Source organism: Dipodomys ordii, unplaced genomic scaffold (assembly GCF_000151885.1).
Source record: "Dipodomys ordii isolate 6190 unplaced genomic scaffold, Dord_2.0 Scaffold73, whole genome shotgun sequence".
Taxonomy (NCBI): domain Eukaryota; kingdom Metazoa; phylum Chordata; class Mammalia; order Rodentia; family Heteromyidae; genus Dipodomys; species Dipodomys ordii.
This window is the reverse complement of record NW_012267289.1, coordinates 10,422,610-10,450,455: the sequence shown is the minus strand read 5'-3', so window position 1 is coordinate 10,450,455 and position 27,846 is coordinate 10,422,610. Positions and strand designations below refer to the sequence as shown.

At 37.1% G+C, this 27,846-nt stretch overlaps 1 protein-coding gene across 1 annotated transcript in view; it reads right to left on the bottom strand.

Moving 5' to 3' along the window:
* Positions 1 to 409: 409 nt before the first annotated feature.
* Adgrg7 (adhesion G protein-coupled receptor G7) overlaps positions 410 to 27,846 on the bottom strand; it is a 36,083-nt gene continuing 8,646 nt past the window's right edge. Inside the window, exons 2-16 of the mRNA XM_013024094.1 lie at positions 24,792 to 24,905; positions 23,370 to 23,474; positions 21,618 to 21,730; positions 19,888 to 20,037; positions 18,344 to 18,441; positions 16,645 to 16,778; positions 16,333 to 16,437; positions 13,751 to 13,914; positions 13,257 to 13,412; positions 11,040 to 11,152; positions 8,449 to 8,792; positions 6,982 to 7,078; positions 6,077 to 6,232; positions 3,646 to 3,802; positions 410 to 670 (exon numbers count right to left, since the gene is read on the bottom strand). Coding sequence (XP_012879548.1) covers positions 410 to 670; positions 3,646 to 3,802; positions 6,077 to 6,232; positions 6,982 to 7,078; positions 8,449 to 8,792; positions 11,040 to 11,152; positions 13,257 to 13,412; positions 13,751 to 13,914; positions 16,333 to 16,437; positions 16,645 to 16,778; positions 18,344 to 18,441; positions 19,888 to 20,037; positions 21,618 to 21,730; positions 23,370 to 23,474; positions 24,792 to 24,905 — 2,267 coding nt within the window. The remainder of the gene's footprint in view (positions 671 to 3,645; positions 3,803 to 6,076; positions 6,233 to 6,981; positions 7,079 to 8,448; positions 8,793 to 11,039; positions 11,153 to 13,256; positions 13,413 to 13,750; positions 13,915 to 16,332; positions 16,438 to 16,644; positions 16,779 to 18,343; positions 18,442 to 19,887; positions 20,038 to 21,617; positions 21,731 to 23,369; positions 23,475 to 24,791; positions 24,906 to 27,846) is intronic.

The window sequence follows — 27,846 nt, the reverse complement described above, 5'->3', positions numbered from 1 at the left end:
GCCAGAAGATAAATACAAGCAACTCTAACTCTATATTTCACCAGGAGTCATTTTATTCTAGAGGGCAAATTTTTCTCCTTATATCTCTTTTAGTAAATTACAAAATGACCTATTACAGAAACTGTATTTTGCCAACCTATACTGCAAACACCTAATGCTATAAAGAGCAATAGTTGTCTTGGATATACTTTGTAATTCTGAACCTCATCCAGGTAAGACTCTATTAAATACCCTATTCTGAAACTACCAAATCCATTATTCTTAATAATAGCAAATCACAGATGTTATTGAATTCTTAAGCAGAAAAATTACATTTGGGAAGATCAGGAAATAAAGGAAGAAAACAGATAAAATGCACATGAGTTTGGACACAAAGAAGATTTCTCATTTGGTAAACACTTTTTGTTCTCTACACGCTTGAGTTTGTTTGGTCACTTTTAGTGAGAGTGGTTTCCTCTGTAGTTAGAGATGACTCCAGAAGTCTAAAATGCTCGTATAGATTTGGGAGAGACCTGAGCATATTATACATCCTTACACGCAGCCTGAGCGGAGTCATTGAAGGCAGTGGCTTCATTCTCCCAAAGGATGATGACAACGACTTCAATGCTTTTGAAGCTTCATTCTGGAAGACCTTTGTTCTAACGGTGTAAAGGATAAAAATTTGCAGTCCCTGAGGATAGAATAAGCATTCATTGTTGGTGAGACCGTGCATGGTGAGGGAAGACATTTGATTTCACTCTGCCCTCATCCTTTTCATCTTGCATAGTGGTTCCCAGATTTGGCTTTCTACTTGCTAGCTGTGTAACTTAACTCATTTTCTAGAATCTAGACTCTTCCATGTTCTCCTAGGCACTGCTCTTCAGTAGCTCATGTTCTCCCTCACTGCCATCAGCTCTGTTTATCCTATTTGATTTAGTAATCTAACTGCAAATGCGATGCACTTAACCGCAAAACTCTTCACTGCCTTTTTGTACTTTACCTGGGAAGATAGGATGTGTGTGCATGCAAAATTGATTAATCAAAAGCTGAGTAATAGTCATTTTAAATGAAAACGGTCCCTTATTGAAGTCCTATTGTTGTCAGACCCTTGCGCCCCATTAAACCCTTTCATTTACTTCTCTAATTTTCATATCAACTCTATATAATAAACCTTAACATCTCCATGTGACAGATAAGAAAACCAAAGTTCAGATAAATTGGGTAATTTGCTTAAGAAATTATCCAACCAATAAATAAAATTTGGGGGCTGGAAATGTGGCTTAGTGGTAGAATGCTTGCCTAACATGCATGAAGCCCTGGGTTCTATTCCTCAATACCACATAAACAGAAAAAGCCGGAAATGGCACTGTGGCTCAAGTAGTAGAATACTAGCCTTGAGCAAAAGAAGCTCAGAGACAGTGCCCAGGCCCTGAATTCAAGCCCCAGAACTGGCAAAAATATTTGGAATTGAATTCTTAGATTTTTGGCTTTTGAGTCCTCTGCATTATCCAATATATGGTACTACCTCTTGTTTGAAACTGTAATGGAAAAATATCAATAAATGTATTGTAACTTAATAAACTTCTTAGTTTATTAACATCTTTTGTAAAAATAAAGCATCAATTATCATCTATAGCCAAGTTGTTGATATTGTACCAATGTCAATTTCTTGATTTATGACAATACACAGATACATCATATATTATCATTGGAGGACAGCTGGGAAAAGAATACATGAAAACTGCAGTATTCTCCCACCTTCTTGTATTAAATTATTTCTAAGAAAGCATTTTAAAAAATAAATAGCAATCCATACCTCCCATATTGTCATCTATGGTGCCCCAAACCCTATCAGGATTTGTTTTTAGAATAAATGTAGAAATTCCTGGTGCTATGATAATATAATCCTAATACTCTGATATTCCCACTAATAATATAAATATGTATTGCCAAGAAATAGGACTAGTTCTCCAATCATAAACAGGAATAGTAACTTGACTGTTAGCCAACAAGTAACATGTATGTATCCTATCAGAAGAAAAGCTGTGGCTCAAGGAATGTGTTTGGGGATACAGATTTCCTGAGACAGAAGTGATTATTGTCCATCCTGATTGTTCAGGACATCACAGTAAAGAGCTGCTTTGTGTTTCAAATTTGGTGGCAAGTACGTGTTCATTTTCTACGGCAGTCTGAACAGCAATAAAGAAAGCCATCACATCAGTTTACCTGGTCATTTTCAGAAAGTGGTAGCAATTCAGGCAGCCATGCTGCTTCTGTATAGAGAGCTGGTAGGGAGAGCTACGTGATGATGAAGAAATTAAATGAGAGGCCCTTTAAGGCCTTGATTCCCTCTGTCTAATAAAGGAACTGGTAGTCATTCATGGCCATTTAGCAGTTGAAATGTAGTAATAAAACTAAGTTTTTAGGTTTATTTTTGCTAGAACTATAGCTTGAAGTTAGGGCCTTGAGCTCTCTCTTGACTTGCTTGCTCACAGCTGATGCTCTACCATTTGAATCACACCTCTAGTCTGGCTTTTTACTGATTAATTGGCCATGGAGTCCCATAGACTTTTTCAGCCCTGGATGACTTCAGCCTCCCGAGTAGCTAGGATTACAAGTGTAAGACACCACTCTATCTAGAATAACTAAATTCTTCATTTCATTTCATGTTAAAATTTTTAAGTATTAGACTTGATGCTCAGTTCAGTTTTTGAATGCTTATGTATTCAAAGACCAAGCTTATTTTAGGAACTTATTTTTTTATTGTAGATTTTACGCAATCTAACTACCAACCAAGTGTTATTAAAGATGTAGCACCCAAATAGTGGTAGATTCAAAGAAACACACAGTGACTATAAGAAGATGACATATCTCATTAATAATTTCATTCTAAGCCGGGTGTTGGTGGCTCACACCTATAATCCTAGCTACTCAGGAGGCTGAGATCTGAAGATCATGGCTCAAAGCCAGCCTGGGCAGGAAAGTCCATGAGACTCTTATCTCCAATAAACCACTCAGAAAACTGGAAGTGGCACTGTGGCTCACGTGGTAGAGCACTTGCCTTGAGCTGATGAGCGCAGGGACAGCGCCCAAGCCCAGAGTTCAAGCCCCACAACCAACAACAAAAATAATAATAATTTCATTCTAAACACATGTTAGATGATGATTTATGGACCATAATGTTACCTAAAACATGTTACTAAAATTTAAGAAAACAGTCTAAATATGGAACCATAAAAACAAGTCTTAGCAAATTTCCAAAATTTGAAAGAACAAGTTCAATGAACCCACAACATTCAATCCTCCAACAATGAGTAACCTTGTCCATCTCAGACTTAGCAGGGAGCTTCCATGAACTGGTATGGTAAAAACATATATTTCCAAGTCCACTGCTTGATAAAAATGTCTGCTACTGGTAGAAGTTACCAAACCTGTTATAGTTTGATTCTAGGACCTACAGCCCAGAGAGAACATAGTAAGTTATAAAGATGTTTTGTTCTTCTTCCAGTGAAACTTACTAAAAATAGAATCTCCTAATGATAATTAAGCCAATGGCCTTCAGTGAATTTCCAAAGAAAAAAAGGAAGAAAACTTGGTCCAGCAAGATGATGCAGTCTTTACTGCCTTAGGATATACTATATTCAGACTAGATGAAAAACAGCATACCTGAGTAGTGTTGGCAAGGCAGAATATATAGCTGAAGATAATCCTGATGTCATCATTATTTATTAGCATAAGGTATGACAGAATCCAGGTAAGGCCAAAAACAACTGCAATAGACAATGTGCTAAGAATCTTCTTTAGGAAGGAAACCTTTTTTGTGCTAGGTGAAAGCAAACAAGAAAGAGAAATATGTGTCATTCGATTCTTATTTACTAATGTTATTGTTACACTTTTTAGTATGCATATAAAACTGTACACATATCCTGTTCATTTTAAGATATTATACTTCAGACAGAAAAAACAGTGTCATCCCGAAAAAAAATTTGATTTAACAAGCTTTATTTGGAAATATCTTGGTATCTGTTTAAGAGCTCAGGCAAAAGTAGTTTCTTAAATATGACTACAAGTAAATTTCAGTAAGAATTAGCTTTTCTTTTGGAATGGAATTTTGATCACATGGGTAGTTATACAAAATTACTAAGTGATGCATCCCTTTCTTGAGGGGTTATCTGGGAATTTTCGTGTGCCTCTAGCTAATACAAAAGAAGGATTATTTAGGCAAAAGGTGATCATCCCTCTCATAGGAAGTTTATACCTCTGGAATCTGGTTTTGACAATGTGAGTTACTTTGGCTAGTGGAACATAGCAAATGTTATAAACAGACTTATTTGTTCATTAGCACTTTTCTTCTCTCACTGCTGTTTGGAATCCTGAGATGACTATGTGAAGAAGCCTGTGCTGGCCTGTGGAGAAGAAGAAACTATATGGAAGGGAAGTTAGCTCCCTCAACTGAGCATCTACTATCCAAGTCCAACCAGCTCCCAGTGGCCACACAGGAAAATAAGCCATCTAGATCACCTGCCAACATTTGAGAATGCCAAGGTGAAATAAACATCCAATAACACTCAAACTCGTGACAAATAATAAATGCATTCATGGGGCTGGGAAGGTGGCTCAGTGGTAGAGTGCTTGCTTTGCATGCATGAGGCTCTGGGTTTGATTCCTCAGCACCACATAAGCAGAAAAAGCTGGAAGTGGTGCTGTGCTTCATGTGGTAGAGAGCTAGCCTTGAGCTGAAGAGCTGAGGGACAGTGCCCAGGCCCAGAGTTCAGGCCCCACGACTGACAAAAATACATACATACATACATACATACATACATTATAAACCACCAAATTATGGGATGGTATGTTATGTAACTAATTTACACATGGAAGATGATTTGTTAAACATTTGAATTAGACATACATTTCATTGTAACTATGCCAGTTTAAGAACCATGGCTATCAGTAAGTCAAAATTTAAAAATATAAATTTTATTGGTAACTGTGGCCAAAAATGCTAGTGTTCTGTATGAAGGAAATCAAATCTAACTTGAAATTAGGTTAAGAATGTTTCACTGAAGTTTTTCTGGCTACTAAGAGAGAGACCTCAATGTTTACCAGTGACGACATTTCCCCCATATTTTTTTCTTAATAAGGACCATCATTCATCATGAAATATAGTACTTAGAGCACACACTTTGTAAGGATATATGTGATACGTACATTGCACAGTATATATTAATATATTATCATTGATTATGGTGGTTTTCATTCATCTCTTCACACCAAGTAGATCTATTTGTGAGGTTACTATAAGTCACAGATTTTTTATAGTAAGCACACCTGGGATGGGCAGATTGTGGAATTAAATTTGAACTCTCAGCTTCATTGTCACTGTATTCGACTAGTTTATACAGTGGAAATGGGGTCGGGGTCCAGAGCATATACATCTTATGCTTTGTGTTCATTGTTTCTCCAATTGAAAGTGCTTGTTTTATATTAGTGAAAATAATGAGAATGCTATGGTGCAAGGAAGGTTATTGCAAGAAGAGGAGGGGGTCTGGATAGGAAGTGGCAAATGAGAAAGCATAAGCTTTCCTCACCCCAACATGTGAACTCAGTGTGGCCAGCTGTTTCTAGATTTTCAAACAAAAACAATCTAATTTTTTAATTAAAATACCCAAATTTTATATATTTGCATTGAAAAATTTAAAACATGAACCTATTATAAAATCCAAGCAATGTTTATATGATAGAGCTTACTGTGCTGTTTTATAAAAAGAAAATATGTGTCCCAGCATCTCTGGACAATCCTCATTTCTCTAGTTATTCAAATTAGATTTGAATATTTAGGGCTGGGGAGGGAAGTATTTTCCTTGAAGTCTCTGGATTCACACAACATAGAGACATGCTATGTAAGTAATGTAGTAGTCCCACATTGTAGATGAAAAAAGTCCACTTTTTGAACCGTAGCTTCTGATTAAATCTCTCCGGAGTATCACACAGCTCTGCCTATGTTTCAGAATTTGAAAACTCTTATGAGTGTATTGTGGTGCTGTATGGTCCACTGTATTGGTCTTGCCTGGCAGCTTCTACTCATAGAGATTCTTACCTCGTCAGATTCTGGTTATTCTTCCACAGCACTTTGACTGTGATTACAATAAATATACCAATATTGGTGATAAGGATAATGGTTACAGGTATTAGGAATGACCACAAAAATGGATGTGATATAAAACCATTGCTGTTTAAAGTTGCCAACCAGCAACTGTGAAGAAAAGAAATTATATCATGAGAAAGAAAAGTATAAATATTGGTTTCTTACAATATGAATATTATTGGCACCCACCTAACTGAAATACCTGCTTAAAGCCTATATGTCTATACATATTGCACATTTATAATCACTTCCAGGAATTCAACCCACTACAACTAGTATAAAGGTACACACCTGTAATCTTTCTGTAATTCAGAAGGCTGAGGCAGGAGAATTACAAGATTGAAGCCTCAGCTATATAGAGAGACTATGTCAAACATAACAAAACAAATTAGGCATACTAGACTTGGTTCTTCCATATTTATATTTGAGTCAGTATGAGCTAGTGGAAAGAATAAGGCTTCTGAGTCAGGCAATCCTAAATTATTATTACTGTCATATCATTATTGTCATCATCGATATGATTATCATTCTGTTGCTGTGGCTCAAATCCAAAGCATATGGTATTCTAAGAAGGAGCTCTACCACTGATTTTCAGACTTAATAAAGAAAGGCAAATTTAATGTAAAAAGATTAGACTTACAAATTCAGAAAGTGGAGACTGACTGTTCAGGGGTTTTGACATATGAAATTTCCAGCATCTCAATTCAAATACAATATAACCTTTGAGAACTGAAAATATCCACCGCTAAATATGACAACATAAAGTGAAGTATACTTGTACAGTGAGGCTTGAAGTTCACAGACCTTGTGGTTATCATCATTTCTCAAAGAAATGGACATTTTAAATATAAACTCACATTTCCTCTTGTCGATATTCTAACTCCCAGTTGGGATCCTTCGTATGCTGAGCATAAATAATTCCCACTGTTACACCCACTACAATAGCTGGGACTCCTGCTCAACAAAGAGATGTATAGAATTAATCATTTATCCAAGACCAGTATTAATTATAAAAGACCATGAATGAATTATACATCTGACCCTTTTCAGATGTACTGTTCTTTCCACTTTGGATAATGGATGGATCCATAGATGTAGGTCAATACTAGACAGAATTTTTCATTTTTCTTTCTTTTTTGTATTGACTCTCTATACCAATTGTATACTAAATCTCATTTCTTGGTACCTCCTACAACAAGTTCTGTCCTAAAATGAAAGAATTCTCTTTCATGTAAATAAATTTAAATCTGTGCACCACGAAGATGACTTTCCCTTCTTTCTTGGATAAAATCTAATAAAAAAATTCACGAATTCTTTCCTTAAGGAGTCACTCTGGCTTTCTTTAAAAAATATTTATGTTAAAGTATCGAGGAAATTAATTAGTTATGGTCTATATTGCAAATGAACTAATAAAGAGATGTTTTGTTTATGTTATCTTGTAACTTTTTTTAAAAAATTGCTTTTTAATTTTATTGTAAAGGTGATGTACAGTTACAGAAGTCAAGTACTGAGTCTATTTCCTTTCGAACAATGTCACTCCCTCCCTCATTCTCTCTGTTTTTCCCTTCCCAACTTCCCTCCTCCCCCCACCCCCAAGTCGTATACTTCATTTCTAACATAGTGTCCAATAGGTTGCTGAATTGGTTTGCCCTTTGTCCCACCATTTCTGTGCTTTCCATTCCCCTCCTCAAATCAGATAAACTTATATACAAGACAAAGGGTACAGAAGTTAAAAAAAAAAAAAACAGTGGCATAAGGGAATAAACCAAAGAAAAAAAGGAAAGAGAACAGCAAACAGTACAAGATAAAAACCTCTTGCTTCGGGCTGGGAAGGTGGCTCAGTGGTAGAGCGCTTGCCTTGCATGCGTGAGGCCCTGGGTTCGATTCTGCAGCACCACATAAGCAAAAAGAAAAAAGCCGGAAGTGGCACTGTGGCTCAAGTGGTAGAGCGCTAGCCTTGAGCTGAAGAGTTGAGGGACAGCGCCCAGGCCCAGAGTTCAGGCCCCACGACCGGACCCCAAAAAACAAACAAACCTCTTGCTTCCATTTCTTGGAGTTCATTTCGATAAACATCATTTTATATGATTGTACGCACTTAGCTATTGAATATCTTGTAATCCTATCTAACATAACAGTCTTGATCGTATCTGCCCCTTTCACTAGAGTTCAAGGTCCGAGGCAGAAAGAATTATTAGTATTATTACTTCATCTTCTACTCCCCCACCTCCAAGCCTTTTAATAGTAGGCCTGTACTCAGTGTTTGTTTAAATTAAAGGACTACAGCAAAATTCAATTTCTTAACAAATAGAGATGCAAATACTTACCCCATCCGACCAATGAGATGAAAAGAATAAAATGAGAAGGAAGAGGTTTCATGGTCCTGATTAGAAAGAAGTAGAGCTGCACCGCATTCAGTCCGTTCCAGGTAAATGTCACTAACAGGAAATAGTGCAGTAAGGCAGCAAACACCGTACACGAGGGATTGGGGATGTCAGCAGTGTCCGTTTCAGGGATTATGTTAGTAGAGGGAATATTAGTGTTAGTATCATTTGTGTTCAGGTTCTTGTTTTGGGTATTTTCAATTCCAAACACAAAGAGGAGGTTGAAAATCAACATTGACACGCACAGGCTGACCATCACCCAGGTTACTGAGGTTTTTCTGACTTTCCTGAAGAAACGAAAATCAATCATCAGTTTCACAGTGCTAGCTACTCTCCGAGTATGGCTCCTAGCAAGCTCTGATTGCCAGTATTATCCTTTCCCAAACCTGCTTTGTGCCTTCATTTAAATAACAGAATGTACCAGAAAGCTGACATCCATGACTGACTAATCCATCATGCCGAACAATGGTTAAGGAACAGGGTGTTTTCAGGGCCCACAACAACCTAGACATTTTTAATAACTATAAGGGGAAGGAAAGAAAAGAGCTTTTTGGACAAAATTATTAACATGTTTGTCTTAAATCAATGTAGTCACAAGATACAGTTCTTAATCTGGATTTTCTTTTGTAAGGAGGAAGTTTCGTTCCAAGATAAAAGAGCCTAGCACACGTGAAAGTCATAACCCAGCCCTCACTGCACGCTTCTCAGTGGCTGGCACTCCTTGAAGTTGTGAGCATCTAGGGAAAAGCTACTGGGCTGTAGAAACCACATGGAAGTGCTCTGAAGGAATAGTGGTGGGAAAAGATGGCACCATCCTAGCATCCCAACCGAACCTTGATTTTCAGCCCAGTGACCATCTGACTGCAATCGCCAGGAAGACCTCAAAAAGACCAAAGGATGAATACATCTGATTGAGCCTGATAAAGCCACAGAATTTTTAAAAATTGATTTCTTCATATGTGTGTATATCATTTTATTTATTTAGTTAGTTTTGTTTGTGTAGTACTGAAGAATCTATTCCAGAGCCTCATGAGAGGCAAGCATTCTGCCACTAAGCCACATTGCCAGCCCTGATATCTCTAAGTTTTAAGAATTTATGTAGTGTATACAAAAGCATACAGAAGAAGCTCTAAAGACAGTTATCCACCTCGAAATAGAAGCTTTGTCACAGTAATAGATGAACCTACACTTGAATGTAGAGAAAAGTCGCTTAAATTTTTAACAATCTTTTTTTTTTGGCCAGTTGTGGGGCCTGAACTCTGAGCCTGGGCACTGTCCCCCAGCCCTTCAGCTCAAGGCGAACGCTCTACCGCTTGAGCCACAGTGGCACTTCCAGCACTTATGTGGTGCTGAGGAATCGAACACAGGGCCTCACACATGCAAGGCAAGCGCTCTACCACTGAGCCACCTTCCCAGCCCTTAACAAAGAAAAATTTTTGAAGAGTGATGCTGGATATTGAACCCAGAGCTTTGGACACACTAGGCAACTACATGGTACACAATGTACAGAAATTACATTTTTCTTATTCACTAAAAAGTTTTAAATTAAGGCTAATATACACTTAAAATGAGCCACAGCATTATATTGAGTTTTATATTCCATTTAAGAAGTGAGCCCTCCCCCACAAACATTTTAAATGTTTTTTTCATTTGTTTCATAGGTATTCTTCCTAGTGTCATTCATCATAATTTAAGTAAACTAATAGTTAATAGCTTTGGGATATCCTATGCATACATAATTTCAGGTGACCTTTCCACAAGACACATGAGTCCTCTAAGAGCCCTCTTTCAATAACTAATGTTTGAAACTAAGTTCCAGAGATTACTTTGGAGAATTCGTGCTGATTGTTAAGTGGTCAACATATTGTGATCGGTTGTCTTATTGTAAAATATGCCTGAGAACTGTTCCTTGGTTTGAAGCTGTAACTTCTAGGTTGCAGAACCAAACATTCTTCACAAGAACCACTCACACCTAACCCTCATTTCACATTTACCTAATGTCATTGTCATGAGAGACAAGTTTTTTCCTCTGGTTTTGTCAATCAATTGGCTTTGTTTCCTAGTAATTTCCCAAAGGCAGCGTGAGCCTGTGTGTGCTGTGCTGTGTGGTGTGGAGGAGGGAAGCAGTATGTATAGAAGGCTGGCTTGGGGATGTGTGGCATGGTGCTCATATGAGTCCTATGCTGGCCAGGTAAGCATCTTCAGACTTGAAGATAGTTGATTCTCTTCACTATGTAAGTACCATTTTCCTTACTGTTCAAAGGCAGTTACATCCTAATGACACATTATAGTTCTGGGGGTCCTGTGGCTTACAGTCTTAAAGTAATGAAGTTATAAAAATCCCTATTCAGTACTTATCAATATGTATTTATTATATATAGCCCTTTGACTCTTGTGGATGTCCTCTGCAAAATGTGTGTGTGGAACTATTGACTTCCCTTCTAGTTCAGGACTGTGTTCTGCTGAGAACACACATGGAGCACTACACCGGGATAGTGATTTCTCTTGTGAAAAGCACCTCTTTCACCTCTTACCGGGTAACAATCTGAAATATGATAGTCAGAGCCAGACCAGCAATGGAAAGGGCACATCCCAAGGTGGATAAAGTGTCGAGTGACTCCGGATACTGATAATTCCTTTTGAAACTCTGAAAAAGTAGGTTGATGCTTATTTTTAAATAACCACTCCTAAAACATCAATGAAAGTCAACATCATCTACAGTTATGTTGGCCAAATAACATCATATTCTATTGATCTCCATCCTAAATATGATACATCATAGGTACTGTGGAATAAACATGTCTACTTCTCCTTAGAAAATTCATAGTGTTAACATTCCAAGTGTCTTTTCATACCACTGTATATTAAAGCTAACATTTCTTGCTTTTAGTTTCTAGAAATGGAGCATTTCTCCTTAGAAAATTCATAGTGGGGGCTGGGAAGGTGGCTCAATGGTAGAGCACTTGCCTTGCATGCTCGAGGCCCTGGGTTCAATTCCTCAGCACCACATAAGAAAAAAGCCAGAAGTGGCACTGTGTGGCTCAAGTGGTAGAGTGCTAGCCTTGAGCTGAAGAGCTGAGGGACAGCACCCAGGCCCAGAGTTCAGGCCCCATGACTGGACCCCCCCCCAAAAAAAGAAAATTCATAGTGTTAACAGCCCATTACTAGGGAAAAACATTCCAAGTGTCTTTTCATACCATTGCGTATTAAAGCTAACATTTCTTGCTTTTAGTTTCTAGAAAAGGAGCAGTTAGAAGCTTCTTTTCTTTCTTTCTTTTTGGGGGGGGGAGGGAATCCAGTTGTGGGACCTCAACTCTGGGCCTGGGCACTGTCCCTCAGCTCTTCAGCTCAAAGCTAGCACTCCACCCTGGGCCTGGGCACTGTCCCTCAGCTCTTTAGCTCAAAGCTAGCACTCTACCACTTGAGCCATGGTGCCACTTCCAGCTTTTTTTTTTTCTGCTTATGTGGTGCTGAGGAATCGAGCCCAGGGCCTCATGCATGTAAGGCAAGTGCTCTACCACTGGGCCACCTTTCCCGCCCCAGAAACCTCTTTTCTTAAAAGGGCCAATTCTGGGGTTAGGGACTTAGCTCATTGGAAGAATGTTTACCTAGCAAGTCCAAGGCCCTGAGTTCAGTCCTCAGCATCAGACCAAAAAAAGTGAAAGACAGACTAACAACTTTCAGAGATCTAAAGATAGTGTGTACAGTAATTATTCAATTACTTGTAAGGGCACTTTTTTATGGGGCAGCTTTGCAATTAAAAAGTTTTGAGAATACACAGAGCAACTATGAGAAAAAAATTATTTTTTTTGGGTCCGGTCGTGGGGCCTGAACTCTGAGTCTGGGCGCTGTCCCTCAGCTCTTCAGCTCAAGGCTAGCACTCTACCACTTGAGCCTCAGTACCACTTCCGGCTTTTCTTTTCTTTTTGCTTATGCAGCGCTGAGGAATCGAACCCAGGGCCTTGAGCATGCAAGGCAAGCGCTCTACCACTGAGCCACCTTCCCAGCCCGAGAAAATTTTTTTTAAATTTAAAGACCATGCATTTTATATTTTCTTATAATTTGAACAATGCCAATGAAAAAAAGCATTAGTTATGCCAGGTGCCAGTCGTTCACACCTGTAATCCTAACTATTCAGGAGGCTAAGATCTGAGGATCATATATCACAACTGGCCAGGGCAGGAAAGTCCATGAGACTCTTAGCTCCAATTAACCACAGAAAGAAATGGAGTTCTGGCTCAAATGGTAGAGCACTAACTTTGAACAAAAGATCTCAAGGACAGTGGTTCAGGTCCTGAGTTCAAGTCCCAGTACCAGAATACACACACACACACACACACACACACACACACACACACACACACACACACACACACACTCACCTCCAGGTAACTAAACTGTTCGTACATGTTTAAAATATGGGTTGAGACTCACATATTGTGTAGCTTTCCTCTGGCCATAACAACTTCTTAACCTCAGTAACAGTGTAACAGTATTTATCAATTCCTCTTCTACACAGAAGCTTTCTTTCTTCCCATGAGGAAAAAATGAAGTGCTAATTCAATCTATGCTAAATCCATATACAATACCTTCTTTTACCAGCCAGCACTTTTTCAATTCTATTTACACTTGAGTTTTCAGTTTGAGAACCTGTGTAAGCTAAATTTTAAAGTTAATTCCAAATTAGTGCATACTAAATATGAGTATAAGGAAAATTCTTCTCTGAAAAGAGATACGATAAACCTTCTTACCATTAACACAGCAAAATTAGTAGTGTGGTTGCACTGACAGCCCAAGAATCCATCAGTTACATTCCCTTTTTTACAGCCATATGTGTCCCAATTGTTTGTCGACAGATTCCAGTAGACACAGGCATATGAATAAAGTTGGAATACTTTTTTGTTGTACTGTGAATTGATAAGACAATTACAATCACTGATATTTTAATGCTTCATTAGATAGAAAAAATTAACAGAATAAGATAGTCATAAGAGAAACCAGTTAAAATACATATTTAATATTAGTACCCACATTGTAGATTGAGCAAAAAATAATGTAAAATTCAACTTAGCTAATTTTGTAGCTAAGATAGTTTTACAAAAATATGTATGAGGATAGATTTAAAGAATCTTTCTTCAAATAATCTTTCAGAAAGATTTTCTGGAGATTTTATTTACCCAAATTATCTTTGCTTTTATAATTAAGAGTAACGAAGAGCCTTATTTCTGTACGTGTAAAAACTCACCGTTGGGTTAAAGACCATTTCAACAGAAGCATCTTTCTCATTTTCACCTATTTTGCCTGAGATAATTTTTTGACTGAAATTTGATTTAGTCATAAAAGTTTTGGATTGGAAAAGCTTGTTGTTTTGATATACTACAAAGCCAAATTTTTTAGAAATAGAGTTATCTGTGGGGAGAAAAGAGGACATTAAAATCAACATACAAATCTTGGAGTAAACAGGAAGCAGTTTCATGTCATTATTAAACTGCATTGGTGCCTAATATTTGTGTATAGTGCAGTAAAAATTGTTTACTGGTGAATCTTTACTTAATTGCAATATAATATGTTGGTGTTATAAGATATTATATTATGCATATTTTGTGGACATCTACCAGTACTGCCTCATACCTACACGATAAAAGAAATTTGATTTTCTCTACAAACTTATAAATAAATACACGGGTGGCTTGCAAGAATATAAAAATATAGTAACTGAAATACGGTAGATTAAAGGGAGAACTCAACAGTAAGTCCTTAGAAAGGTAAAGTTAAGCAAAATAAAATATTAGGAAGTAGGTACTTGAAAAGGGATTGAATGTTATCATGGGGAAAAGAGTAGATGGATGAAAAGGAGAAGAGGGAGAAAATGTATTCAAGATTCCAGTATATATACTATAAAATTAAGAAGAGTGAGGGAAGGGGTGAGTAGGAATGTTGAAGGGGTGACAGTGATCAAGATACATTGTATTCATAAACTGCTTTGTTAAATGATAAGAGCTTTGGAGAACTACTTAAAGATATAATGAAAGGAAAAGTAGGTGAAAAAAAGAAAACTCAAAAAAATTAAAGGCATTTTCTGATATACTTGATCAGACAGATAATAAAACTCCCTTTTTCAGAAGAAGTCTTATTCTATAGCTGGAAAGAAAGAATGTTGCACAGAGGCACCAAGAAAGATGAATGTGAACAGACAGGCCTTGCTTCATCTGTTAAGTCCTATTCTTTGTCCAATCACGTTTCTACACAGTTGTCCATGTTTGATCATGTCTGTGCAGTACAGCCTCTAGAAAAGCCCCAAAAGAAAAGGTTAGTCAAGGCCTCAAAGGTACTCCAAGGCTTCAGGCACCTTTGCAACAGCTAACATGGAAATCCCTAAAAGGCAGTGAGCCTCTACCCTCTCGCTCTGCACTTTCGCACACACCTCACAGGTGTATGTAACGCTTCATCTGTATCCTTTGTAGTGTACTTTGTCATAAACCCACAAACTTTTTTCTCAGAGCACTGTGAGGTACTGAAGCAAACTAATTAAAACCCAAGACGAGAGTTATGGGGACCCTGATTACAACTGATTTTACATGCACTCTTCACAATTTTCAAGAACATATGTGTAACTAACTACAGTTGGCATGCTGTACAATCCTGAACTACTTCTTCTTACATGGAATGTTATATTCTTTGTCCTATGTTTTATCAATGAAAGAAGTGACATAGGCCGACACATACATTTACTGTGTCTTGCTATATAGAAAGCTACATGAGCAGGGCATGGTCTTATACACTTGTAATGAGATCACTTGGTGGCAGGGGCAGATGATCCCAAGTTAGAGGCCATCCTGTGACACATTGTCAGGTCAAGGCCAGCCTGAGCTCTCTAGTGAGAAACAGGCCCCCCCCCAAAAAAACAAACAAAAATGTTTATACTCCTAAACATGTTGTACACAACAACTGAAACAATTTTATCTGCAACTTTTTAAAATGTGCTTTCAGTCTAATCTAGACCTGTGCCTCCCAATAATGTTTTTAACCTATTCAACTCTATTGTTTATTTATGGAATAAAAAATAGATTCCTTTTTCTAAACACACAAAACATAAATTCTAGGTGCACCAAAGACTTAAATGTGAATAGAAAGATTAAAACTATTCAGGAATTTACTATGATGACGTCCAGAGAGGGAAAGTTTTCTTTAAGAAAAACACAGAGTACCACTTATACAGGGAAAGAAATGCATTGGAAAAATTGATACATTATAAATTAAAATTTTGGCATAGCTCCAAACATAAAAAACTAAATGAAAACTACAGACCAAAGAAAACATGTTAGCAACTTACTTAATTGTCAAAAAGATTAGTATTCAGAATCAATGATGTTTTCAGTGATCAAGAGGAAAAGAAAAAAGCAATGAACATCTTTGCTTTATGTTGTTTTCTAAGACAGGGTCTCATTACTATGAACTTGTGATCCTTTTACTCCTGCCTCTCAAGTGCCAGCATCATTGGCACACACCACGATGTCTGGCCAATGGTTTCAAAATGTAGAAATCTAAAACAGAACCACTTTAACAGGGTTTACTGTAGAAATAGATCTGTATGCGTTGAACATTTCAATTCTGCTACATTCCAAAGAGGATTAGAAAAGAAAAGGTACAACGTAAAACAGTAGAAATGAGATTTCTGCAATATATCAGATATACTCAAGCCGGATATACTCAAACCATGTTATTAAATGTGAAAATAAGTAGATATTACTTCTCTCTCAGTGGATTTGAAGTTATGAATTCCATAAATTTGGGGGCATTAAAAATGTAGTAAAGTTTGGGACCAACTTTTTCTGGTTTTGAGCAAGATCTGAAGTTCAGTTTGTCCATCTGGATTAAGTGTGTTCACATTTTCTGCAAATATGGAGCCAGAAACTAGAGAATCACTTGATCCTATGGGAAGGAAAAAAATTGGAGTGACATTAATCAAAACAAAGCAAGCATAAAATATTACAGTGAAATCAAGTATGCAATTATAATTACAATAATACAATTACACAATTAATATATGCTGAACAGTCTACATTGTCATGAATAGGACATTATGATTCAGAGCATAATGCTTTTAGCTCTTATAAGCATATGAGGCAAACAGTTCACCTTTCTGTACAGAGAAACGAACGCTTTCAGAATGCTCATGAATTCCAGGATTAAAGGACTGAATTGCTACATTAGGCTCCACCACTGACTCGTTGTTCAAAGTCAAGGAATAATTTTCCATTTGCTCAATAAGCCTGCATACAATGAAACATAACAAGTTAATATTTTAGAGGTTTGGTTGTAAATCCCAAGATGTCTGTTTTCTACCACTTTATAGGGGAAAGGCATGAGCATAGATCTTACACGGTCACAATGACATTGACTTTTGCTCAAAAATACTTTCTCTTCTTCAACATAGTCTTGTTTTAATACATATACAGTCTTCCCACCTTATTGACAGATTTCCTATTTACTATATGCAGTTTTGACTCCACCCTAAGTAGATGCTGGTTATAACTGTGAGAAAACTGGTAAGTACACATAGAAATATCACCTAAGGAAAAATGAATTGTGTAGGCAGTGATTATATATGAGAGTGCTGACTGTTCATATTATTAAAACGCTAAAGCAATGTAAATGTCCTGTAGAGCAAAGATGTGACTGAACAAAAGCTTGCTTATATAAGACAGTAATCTAAGCTTATGATATATTGATATTTATACTTTGTTGTTGTTGGTGGTGGTGGTGGGGCTTGAGCCCAGGGCCTGGGCACTGTCTCTGAGCCTCTTTGTGCTAAAGGCCAGTGCTACCACGTTAGCCACAGAGCCACTTCTGGTCTTTTTGTGAATGGTTAATTGGAGGTAAGAGTCTCACAGGGACTTTTCTGCCCAGGCTGGCTTCAAACTGTGGTCCTAATATTTCAGCCTCTTGAGTAGCTAGGATTACAGGTGTGAGCCATCGTGCCCGAATGATATTTATACTTGTAATTGTTTATAAAGTATCAAGTTACAAAAAAGTTGTAAACATATTAAGTAATTACATACATGTATGAAGTTATGAACATGTACATACACAAAAGATAAAATATCTAGAATATGTACTAACAGGCAAATGAAGGTAGGATAATTTTAAGAACTTTCTCATCATATATTTTATTTTTCTGCAGTGAGCTTTCCACACTTAACTGTGAAAGGAATTTAAAAGCACCAAATCCCAGTGAAAGGTCTCTATGAATAAAACTCCTGAGTTCTAATACAAATACACAACAAAAGTAATCAAAACACAGGAATCAGAGGGAACAAAAAAATTTGATTCTGTTTCTTTGTTTCAATATAAGCAGGGAAAATCTAAACGATACCTAATCAAAACGTACCAGAAACTGGGGAAATGAGAGCCGAGATATGTAATGCAATGATCAAAGAGTTGGAAAAGTCCTTTTGGTGTAGAGGTTGCTCACATGGTCATGCTAAGCAAGGCTAGGGGCATAAGCTCAAATCTAAATCAGCTCAGGCCACGAGTACCCCTAGAATCAAGAGGTAATATATACTATTCCTCCTGTTAACAAGATCAAGGGGAAAGCCAACAACACATAGGCTGTCAGTGTGACTTAAGTAAAAGAGTTCCTGCCTAGCAAGCACAGGCTCTCTTCAAATCCAACTACCAATGCAAAAGAGAAAAAAGTCAAAAGATTCTGTCTGTATTCTAGAGGAACCAGCAAGTTACTGCATTCATGAGAGAAACAGAGTCCCCTTTATATACTTTAGCCTAGGAAAGTAAGTAGCACTTTGCATGTCATCTTGCTAAATTGAAATGTACTTACGTGGTAAAGGCATTATTAGCATCAGCAGTAGCTACTTGAAAAATATCCTCTCTAACATCCAGAAGTTGACTGACTGTGCTTACAGCAAGCCTCTTGGCCTAGGAAGGGAAGGACAGTGGTCATCATAGAAGACACATTTGTTAGCATCATCATGATGAAGTATTATAGTTGGAAGGAGCATCACTAGAATGACGATGCAAGGAAATTTCAAAACCAGTATTTCAGCTTGCTTGCGAGATATGTAAGATGGCAGTGAGAACCAGTAGAGGAAAAAGTGAGAATATACATCAAGCTAGTGAATTAGGAAGGTCAGCTCTCTGAATTGGACCTCATAGTACTGTAATGTTTTCTACAAAACTCCCTCCAATCCCTAAGAATACAAAAACAAATGTTTGAATACAAAAGTGGGACTAAATAAGAAAAGTGCAGGGATAATTGTTAAAATGCTATAGGTAAGGGCTGGGAAGGTGGCTCAGTGGTAGAGCGCTTGCCTTGCATGCATAAAGCCCTGGGTTTGATTCCTTAGCACCATATAAGCAGAAAAAAGTTGGAAGTGGAGCTGTGGCTCAAGTGGTAGAGCACTAGCCTTGAGCTGAAGAGCTGAGGGACAGCGCCCAAGCCTAGAGTTTAGTCCCCGTGACCGAAAAAAAAATGCTACAGGTAGCTATAATTAGCAAAATTTATTGTGTGTATTTATATAACTAGTCAATATGTAGTTTTCTTACATTTCAAAGATCAGGAGTATGGAGAGAAGGTCTTTGGGAATTGATTATATAGTTATCTGTTTTTATTGGCTGTTTTTCTATAAATTCTATATTTGGAGGCCCTAAGTTTCTTCAAATTCTATTTTTACTAGTTTGTGACTTGAATTTTCAAAGGCTCTTGAGTAATATAATTTTTGAAATAAGAAATATAAAGGGAATGAAATAAAAAGACCATGGATCACCATGGGTAGAGGCTGGGTCAGTGCATATTAATGGCTTATCACTCTGCTCTGTCATTGGCAAATCTTGAATATACTGATTGTTTTCAGACATTCTAATTTAGAGGGCTATCAAATTAGAAATGTATAAACTAGGCTTAAGTGTTGGTGAAGCGTAAGGCCAAGCTCCAAAAATACTAAAAACAAAGAGACCAGAGTCTAAGATAAGTGGTAAATTGTATGGAATTCATTGGAACAGAACAGGGTTACTGAAGGGAAATGTAATGGACAACAAAGTAATAAAGTAAAAGAGACTTGCTTATTCTAGGACTTTTTGGAAAATGAACATAAGACTCATGATTATCCCAATACACAAGGACCCCTTTTTCAATTTCTTTGAGCACCCTTCCAAAGAATATGGACTAAAGAAATTTAAACCATACCCAAATCAGGTCGTGGGATAAGGAGTAGAGTTTGAGATCTTTCTTTTACATCTCCTACCCACTTGCTTTATGATTGCAGCTCTGGGAATCAAACCCTGGACTTCACGTATGCTACAGAAAGATGCTGCAGCCATGAGATGCAGTCTTAACTGCCTTTGACCGAACGTCTTGAGTTTTACCTCAGATGTAGCTTTTCTGGATTCATTGAAGATCTGTCCAACCACATTAGAAGCAGAAGTGATGTTCTCAGCAGTTAATTCAGTAGTGTTAGATGTTAAAATCTGTACCTCTATAGAAATATTCTGAGATTTTGTTGCAATATTGTCTATCTGTTAAAAAGAAATGTTTAACTTTACACTACTATTTCTAAACACATCAGAAGCAACTACCAGTGAATAAGTGGAAATTTAGCTGACCTCCGACTCCTGAATAACACAGTTTTTAGTGTTTCTTTCTTTCATTGTATAAAGAATACAGTACTGTGGGCCAACTATTTTCTGTCTTTTTTTTTTTTTTTTGTCTGCCATCATTGATTAAGCATCATTGGTTGTCTCCAAGAGAATAAAACTGTATCAATATATATCCAGGGACAGGGCTACTTTACTGCCATAAATCCCAAGTGGAAATAAGCACAGAAATTCAGAGTAAATACTTACAATTGACATGGCAATTTTATACAGTTAGATACAATAACTTTTTTTTATAACACAGTCTGCACTTCATATGTCATTTTCACTTTTCTAACAAGTTATTTTTACTGCATTCTACAAACTATGAATTAGAATTAGACTTAGCAATGAATTAGAAAAAATGTTATCTAGATTTTCAGTGAGGATGGTCTGGGTTATCTACACTGGTGTAGATAATGTAGATAATATGACAATGTACCGCAGGGTTCTTTGTTGTGAGACCAAAAGATGGGAACCCATGTAGTCATTACTGCAGTGGAGTGTCAAGACTGAATAGAGCTCAGTTATTCACTAGATGGCAGCATTGATTCAAAAAACTCAAACCCATAGTCACATTGAGAACACATCAGAAACAATATGCATGACCTAGAAAGAAATACGCATTGCGTTCAATAATCAGATCTTGGCTATGTGCGAGTCACTTTCTTAATTCTCTTACACCCATTGAAGGCTCAGAGAGGTTTAGAAGCTAACCCAAAGTGCACACCATTTGGAAGAGGCAGTGTTAAGAGTCAAACATCTCTTTGTCAAACTCTAGAATCTGTATTCGGAGGATGGGCAGCCACCGCACATCCTGACTTCTCTCCCTACCACACCGACAACACTGTGACCATCAGTGATTAGGAAGCCTGTAGGATAATGTGGATTTTAAAATTAAGAGCATTGGTCAACTGGGCTGAACAATTTCTTAAGACTGTATTTTTCTATAAGCTGGTGCATTAATACTTCTCTTTGATGTTTAAGATTTTTTTGTTGTTGTTGTTGGTCGTGGGGCTTGAACTCTGACCCTGGGCGCTGTCCCTCAGCTCTTCAGCTCAAGGCGAGCGCTCAACCACTTGAGCCACAGTGCCACTTTCGGTTTTCTGGTGGTTAACTGGAGATAAGAGTCTCACAGACTTTCCTGCTTGGGCTGGCTTTGAACTGTGCTCCTCAGATCTGAGTATCTAGGATTACAGGCATGAGCCTGTAATTAAGAATTAATTATGATTAAAGGCATAGTATGTATGAAGAATTCCATACAGTACAGAAAAGTCCCCAACTTATGGTGGTGCTTTGCTTTACTTTTGCTTTACTTTTTTACTTTTTGCTTTACTTTTGTTTTTCATTATATTGGTGCAAAAGCAATACATATTCTGTATTAATTATTAAATTTGAATTAGTAAATTTTTCCCTGCCCAGACTCATAACACTAGCTTGTTCTGATGGGCCAAATGACATACTTGCTTTTCCAGGCTTTCCAGATTTTCATTGCAATTTCCTCTTGTTACGTTTTGTAATATTATCTCCCCATAAGGAGAAAAAGTACACAAACGGATTGCTAGTGGTTTGCCCGCTTTCACAGAGAGAAAAAAGAGAGGAGAACAGAGTTACATTTTGTAAATTATACCTGCTGTATTAAGCATTATGAAATATTTCAGATAAATGAACATAACAGGCACTCATAAGGTCCTGATCCAGTGCTTTGTGGAGTACATGTAGTAAATAAAAATACAGTTGAAGTCCTCTTTTTATTTTCTGAGATCTTAATCAAAAGGCCAGAAAAATAAGTGTGAAGTAAGGTCATAAATTGTTGAGTAAGCACTTAAAATTAATAAGGAAAAGATGCATACAGGATGGAGCAATTCAAATCATTTATTTATATTCCAATAGCAATAGTACTTATATCACAATAGCATTTAAATCACAATAGTTATGTCACAATAAAATGTGAAATTCTCCTTAGGTTTATTACTGAAAGCAATTCTACCAAATATTTCTGTAAATGATCCAGAACTGGCTGTAAGAACTCTGTAAGAAATGTAAGGTTATCTTCAGCATTGATGAGACAGTAGTTAACACCCAAAAATCACAAGTATAATAATAATGAAAAATAGCAAGATTGTCTTTAGCTAACAGGAAAGAGATGTAAGTTTCTAAAGACTACTCTTAGAAAATACTGTCCATTGTGGTCTTGAAATAAAATAAATTATCAACATCCTGTATATTACTAGGTTATATATATTTTTAATCTTTTCTTCCTTTACCTTGAATAGTTAAATTAATTGTTAGTGTTTGAAACATTCTGGGAATGGTTTATTTTGAAACAAGTTCTCCCTCTGTTTTTGTTTTTGTTTTGTTTTGTTTTGTCAGTTGTGAGGCTTGAACTCTGGGCCTGGGCACTGTCCCTGCGCTCTTCAGCTCAAGGAGAGCTCTCTACCGCTGGAGCCATAGCGCCACTTCATACTGGGAATGGAAACTATTATTTGCACTTTTTTTTCGATCTGACAAAATTAAATGATATTCTAAGATGGATAATCAAAATGACAAAGGAGACAAAGGAATGCTGACAATAAAGAGTCTTAACTAATTCCATCACTGCTTCAAGGTATGGTACGAATATATAATATAGATTAATTTTAGTAATTGAGACAAATTATATAACTCAAATAGCAATTATTCACCTGATCAAATTCCAAAAGATAAAATAAGATGAAAAATAACTAAACCAATTAGGTAATGGCTAGGAGGAATTCACAATCAAATAATCCATTTTAAGTTTCTTTTGAAAAATTAAGATAATGTGACATCATCACAGTCCTTCAGTCAGGCATTGGTACTCAGAAGGCTGAGATCTGAAGATTGGGTTTAAAGCCTGCCTGCGTAGGTAAATCCATAAGACTCTTATCTCCAATTAAGCATCAAAAAGCCAGAAGTGAAGCTGTGGCTTGAGTGGCAGAGTGCTAGCCTTTAGCAAAAAACCTCAAATACGGTGCGCAGGCCCTGAGTTCAAGCTCTAGGACCAGCATATACACTCATACACACATATACACCACCACCACCACCGCAAACCACCCCCCCCCCCCCCCCCCCCCCCCCCACACACAGAGTCTTTCTTCAAGTTTTTCCTTAATACTTATTTCACGGAGTAGTGCTAGTTGGAGTGACAGTAGTGATTCTGATTTTTAAATAGGAGATTTGGGGGCAGCACATACCATTTAGTGTGTTGTAACCACAGGTTTGCACAGATGGCCCGTATCTTCCCACTGGAATTCTGGCAAAATTAAGTTCCTGATATGTACTATTTTCACAGAAATTAACTGCAATGAAGAGAAAAGGGCACTTTTTAATGATATTTTACTGCTCTTTTTCAGAGTCAAAACCAGATAAAAGGTAAAGTTCCAAACCTTCACAATGAAATTTGAAGGCTAATAGAAAGCTTATAGGAAGAATTGGCCTGCTGGAAACTTCTATATTATCCTATATAGTTAAGTTATTGTCATTAAAATAGTCTATCATATAACCAGTTCTAGTTGAAATGGGCATAATCTATGCTCCCATCAGAAAGGACATTGCCCCATGTGTAAGGAAATAGAAAGATTTGGGAAAAATCATATTAAGTGAAGTAAGCCAGAGCCAAAGAACATAGGCTCCATTGTTTCCTCATTTGTAATAATTAGTATATGTCTAGGATAGTCCTAGCAGAGAATCACAATAGCTCAATAGCTATGTGCATATGACCATAGTAAATAATGTTAATTGAAATAAACTCCAAGATTTGAAACGAGAGGCTTTTTTTGTTTCTTTGTTTTTGATTTTTAGTATACTGTGTGAACTTATTTCTTTTTTCTTTCATTTTCCACCTTCAGCTTATCCCCAGTTGCTTCTGTTTTTTATTTTGGTATCCTGTGTCTTGCATATATGTTTATCTGATCTGGGGAAGGGAAGGGGAATAACAAAATGTGAGACAAAGGGCAAAGGGTGAACCAATACAACAGTGAGACTCACAAGACACCATGTTGGAAATGAACTTCACACCTTACAGGGGAGGGGTGCGGGGTGGGGGGAGGAAAGTGAGAGAAAACAAGGGAGGAGGTAACAATGTTCAACAAGAAACATACTCATTACTTTAGGTAATTGTAGCCCCTCTTACATCACTCTTAAAATTAAATTAAATTAAAAACAACCCTCCCCCACTAACTTAACTAATTTAACTCTTCCAGAAAAAGGAAGAAAAGACAAAACTTCATATAAGTATACACTTAGGAAGATCCACCTTAAGTTACAGACATTACACTGGGACATTTTAAGCCCGATAATATGGCATGTCAAAATGGGAAAGAGCCTACGGGAAGCATATTACTCATTGCCCGGGATTAGACATTGAAACCAGCAGGAAATACACTTGTAAACTCTATCGAGGAAAATACTTTGCAGGAACGAAGTGTCTTGATTATATAGAGCCCCAGACTAAAACCTGGCTGTCGCTATGGAGATAATCAACACATGTTAATGGTATCATCATTGGGTACAGTGTGTGGAAGATCATTAACCGAAACTTCCAGAAGTCTCGCTACTACTCTTATTAACAGAAAGATTACCTAGACCTAACCCTAGTACTACCTCAAGTAACTCACCAATTGTACATCTCAGCCCTCTCCACTCTTCTGTACAAATACATCTTCCATTTTCCCAGGTTCCGCCATTCCTACAGAACTGCGTGGTGGTGCTTGTTGGGGGAGAAAATGTACCTGAGGAAAGAATAAATGACAGAATACCATGAGAAATGTCGAACGCCTTCCTTGTTTTATGTCTGTGGCCATTTTTTTGTTTTGTATGTAAAATACTTTGAGTATCATTGCTAAGAAATATCCTTTGTACTAGTATCATCAACAAAAAAGAGAATCAACAAATATTTACAATGCTTACTAGGTGTTGTGGATACTAAAAAGATACAGTTGAAAGACACAAACCTTGACTAAGGAGATTAGGATCCTTTAAGGCAGAAGAAATTTTATGGACAATACTGTAAATAGGTTATAGAGAGCTATAGATTATTTTGAGAAAAACCAAATACAGTTGGATGATGTTAATGGGCATGATATAAAGGGCAAAATCACAAAAGCATGGAGAGTTCTGATGTGTCCAAGAAAAGCATTTAGCATTGTTTCTATGTGAAACAGCGGCTACACAAAGACCAGCCAAGTAGGTTTATGACTGAAGGAAAATACAGGGTTCTTAAAGTAATGGAAGGAATGTCTTCTAGGATGATTCCTTGGGCTGTATGGGAAGTGGATAAAGCAAAAAGACAAGAAAGGTCAGTTAAATGAAGATCTAAACTGAAGTATTGGCTCTAGGAAAGATGGGTGTCATTAGATTCAGGAAACATGCAAGACATGATTGTAAGGATATAACGACTAGCTAATAATGAGTCAAGCACACTGGGCTGTCTAAGTTGCTGAGTGGATGATAAAGATATTAAATAAGCTTAATAATACAGGAGGTAGAGTTCTCATTCTAGCTCTAACAATGTTGGACATTTTGGGGGAGGTGGTATTAGAGTTTGAACTTATGGCATCACATGCTGGAAGGAATCTACCACCTGAGCCCTGCCCCACACAGCTTTTTGTTTTATTTTTCAGATAGGATCTCTCACTTTTGCCCACAGCCAATCTTGGGTGATGGTTCTCCTTCCTTGACTTCCAAAGCAGCAGATAACAATTTTAAACTCTGAACAAAAAAATAAAACCTACTTTGAAGGTATTAGACAGCTATGAATAACAGACAGAAATTAAAATATATTCAACATGTACTAAATCTTTCCATTAGCAGCTCTACCCAAGGTATGTGACAAAAGTTCCTGAAACTTAGTCAGACATCAGTGGCTCACACCTGTAATCCTTGCGACTCAGAAGGCTGAGTCTTGAGGATGGTGGTTCAAAGCCAGCCTGGGAAAGTGAGACTCTGATCTCCAATTAACTATCAAAAATCTAAAGTGGAGCTATGGCTCAAGTGGTAGAGTGCTAGCCTTGAACAAACAAAGCTCATGTCTCAGGTCCTGAGTTTAAGTTCCAGGACTGAAGGGGGAAAAAGTTGCTGAAATAAGTTTTAACTGATTTAAGTATGAGAAAAGGCTATTTCAGATTCCAGAGGAACTGGAATTTAAAGAGATATCTCAGAGTGGAAACAAGGAAAAAAAGCACCAAAGTCTGGATAGAAACTACAAACTTCTTCAATTATGGAGAGAAATAAAGTTCTCTTAAAAAGAGCTTTAAGAACATCTGGAGGGTTGGGAAGGTGGCTCAGTGGTAGAGTGCTTGCCTTGCATGCATGAGGCCCTGGGTTCGAGTCTTCAGCACCACATAAGCAAAAAGAAAAAAGCCGGAAGTGGCGCTGTGGCTCAAGTGGTAGAGCGCTAGCCTTGAGCTGAAGAGCTGAGGGACAGCGCCCAGGCCCAGAGTTCAGGCCCTACCACCGGACCCCCTCCCAAAAAAAAAGAACATCTGGAGCAGGAAGCCAGTGGCTCACACCTATAATTCTAGCTACTCAGGAGGCTGAGATCTGAGGATTGGAATTCCAAGCCAGTCCAGGCAGGGAAGTAAAGTCCCCAGGAGACTCTTATCTCCAGTTAACCACTCATACACTGGAAACGATGTTGAGGCTCAAATGGTAAGAGTGCTAACCCTTGCATACAAAGAAGCCCAGGGACAGCACTCAGGCCCTTAGTTCAAGTTCCATAGCCAAAAAATAAATAAATAAAATAAAGAAATGAAATGAAATCAAACTATCCTTTGTTGCAAGTAATCAAATCATTGAAAATTTCAGGTTATCTCTGATACAGCTACTAGAATTAATAAATAAATCTAACAATATTAAAATTATATCATCTTTGTTACACATTAGCAATAATTGAAAAATGCAATTATGGAATGATTTTTATTTAAATTAGCATCAAAAATAGTAAAACCCAGTAATCAATTAACCAAATATGATCAGCACCTCATTATTAAGAAAAATTTGGAAATATCTAATAAATGAAATATATATGCCTATATGGATAAAAGGCACAAGTTAAGATTCTTTTCTCCTCAAATAAATGTATTTAAAGTGCTCCATTTGTCATAATATGAATATACAAAATCATTGTTTCTTGTTATTTTCTTTGCAGATTTCTGAACCCTTGTTTTCTGTATGATCTATTCAGTTCTCAAGAAGGATATCAATCTGTACATGTATTTGTATTATTTTGTCCAGTATTACTTCATAAATTTTGAACCTGTATCAACTGATGCTTACAGGTAAAGAAGCATGGATTTTTCATACTGGATTGTTCCTTCTATCACAGAATAATAAGCTCTTGTTCTTCATAATACTTTTTGCCTTTAAGTCTGATTTCTGATATAAATATTACAAACTCAGTTTGCCTTTGACTACCATTTATCTAGAATTGACTTTTATCATCTTTTTCTTATCACATAAAATGCCATTAATTATATAATACTTCATGGAAATAGTATGGTTTGGTTTTAATGACATCCAACATAGTACTTTTTACTTTTATTTTTTTTTTTAATTTTATTTTATTTGTGAACATGCTGTACAGAGGAGTTACAATTACATGGGCAGGATAATGCGTACATTTCTTACCAAGCATTGCAGCCTCCCCCTTTGTTTACCCTTCACATCCCTTCC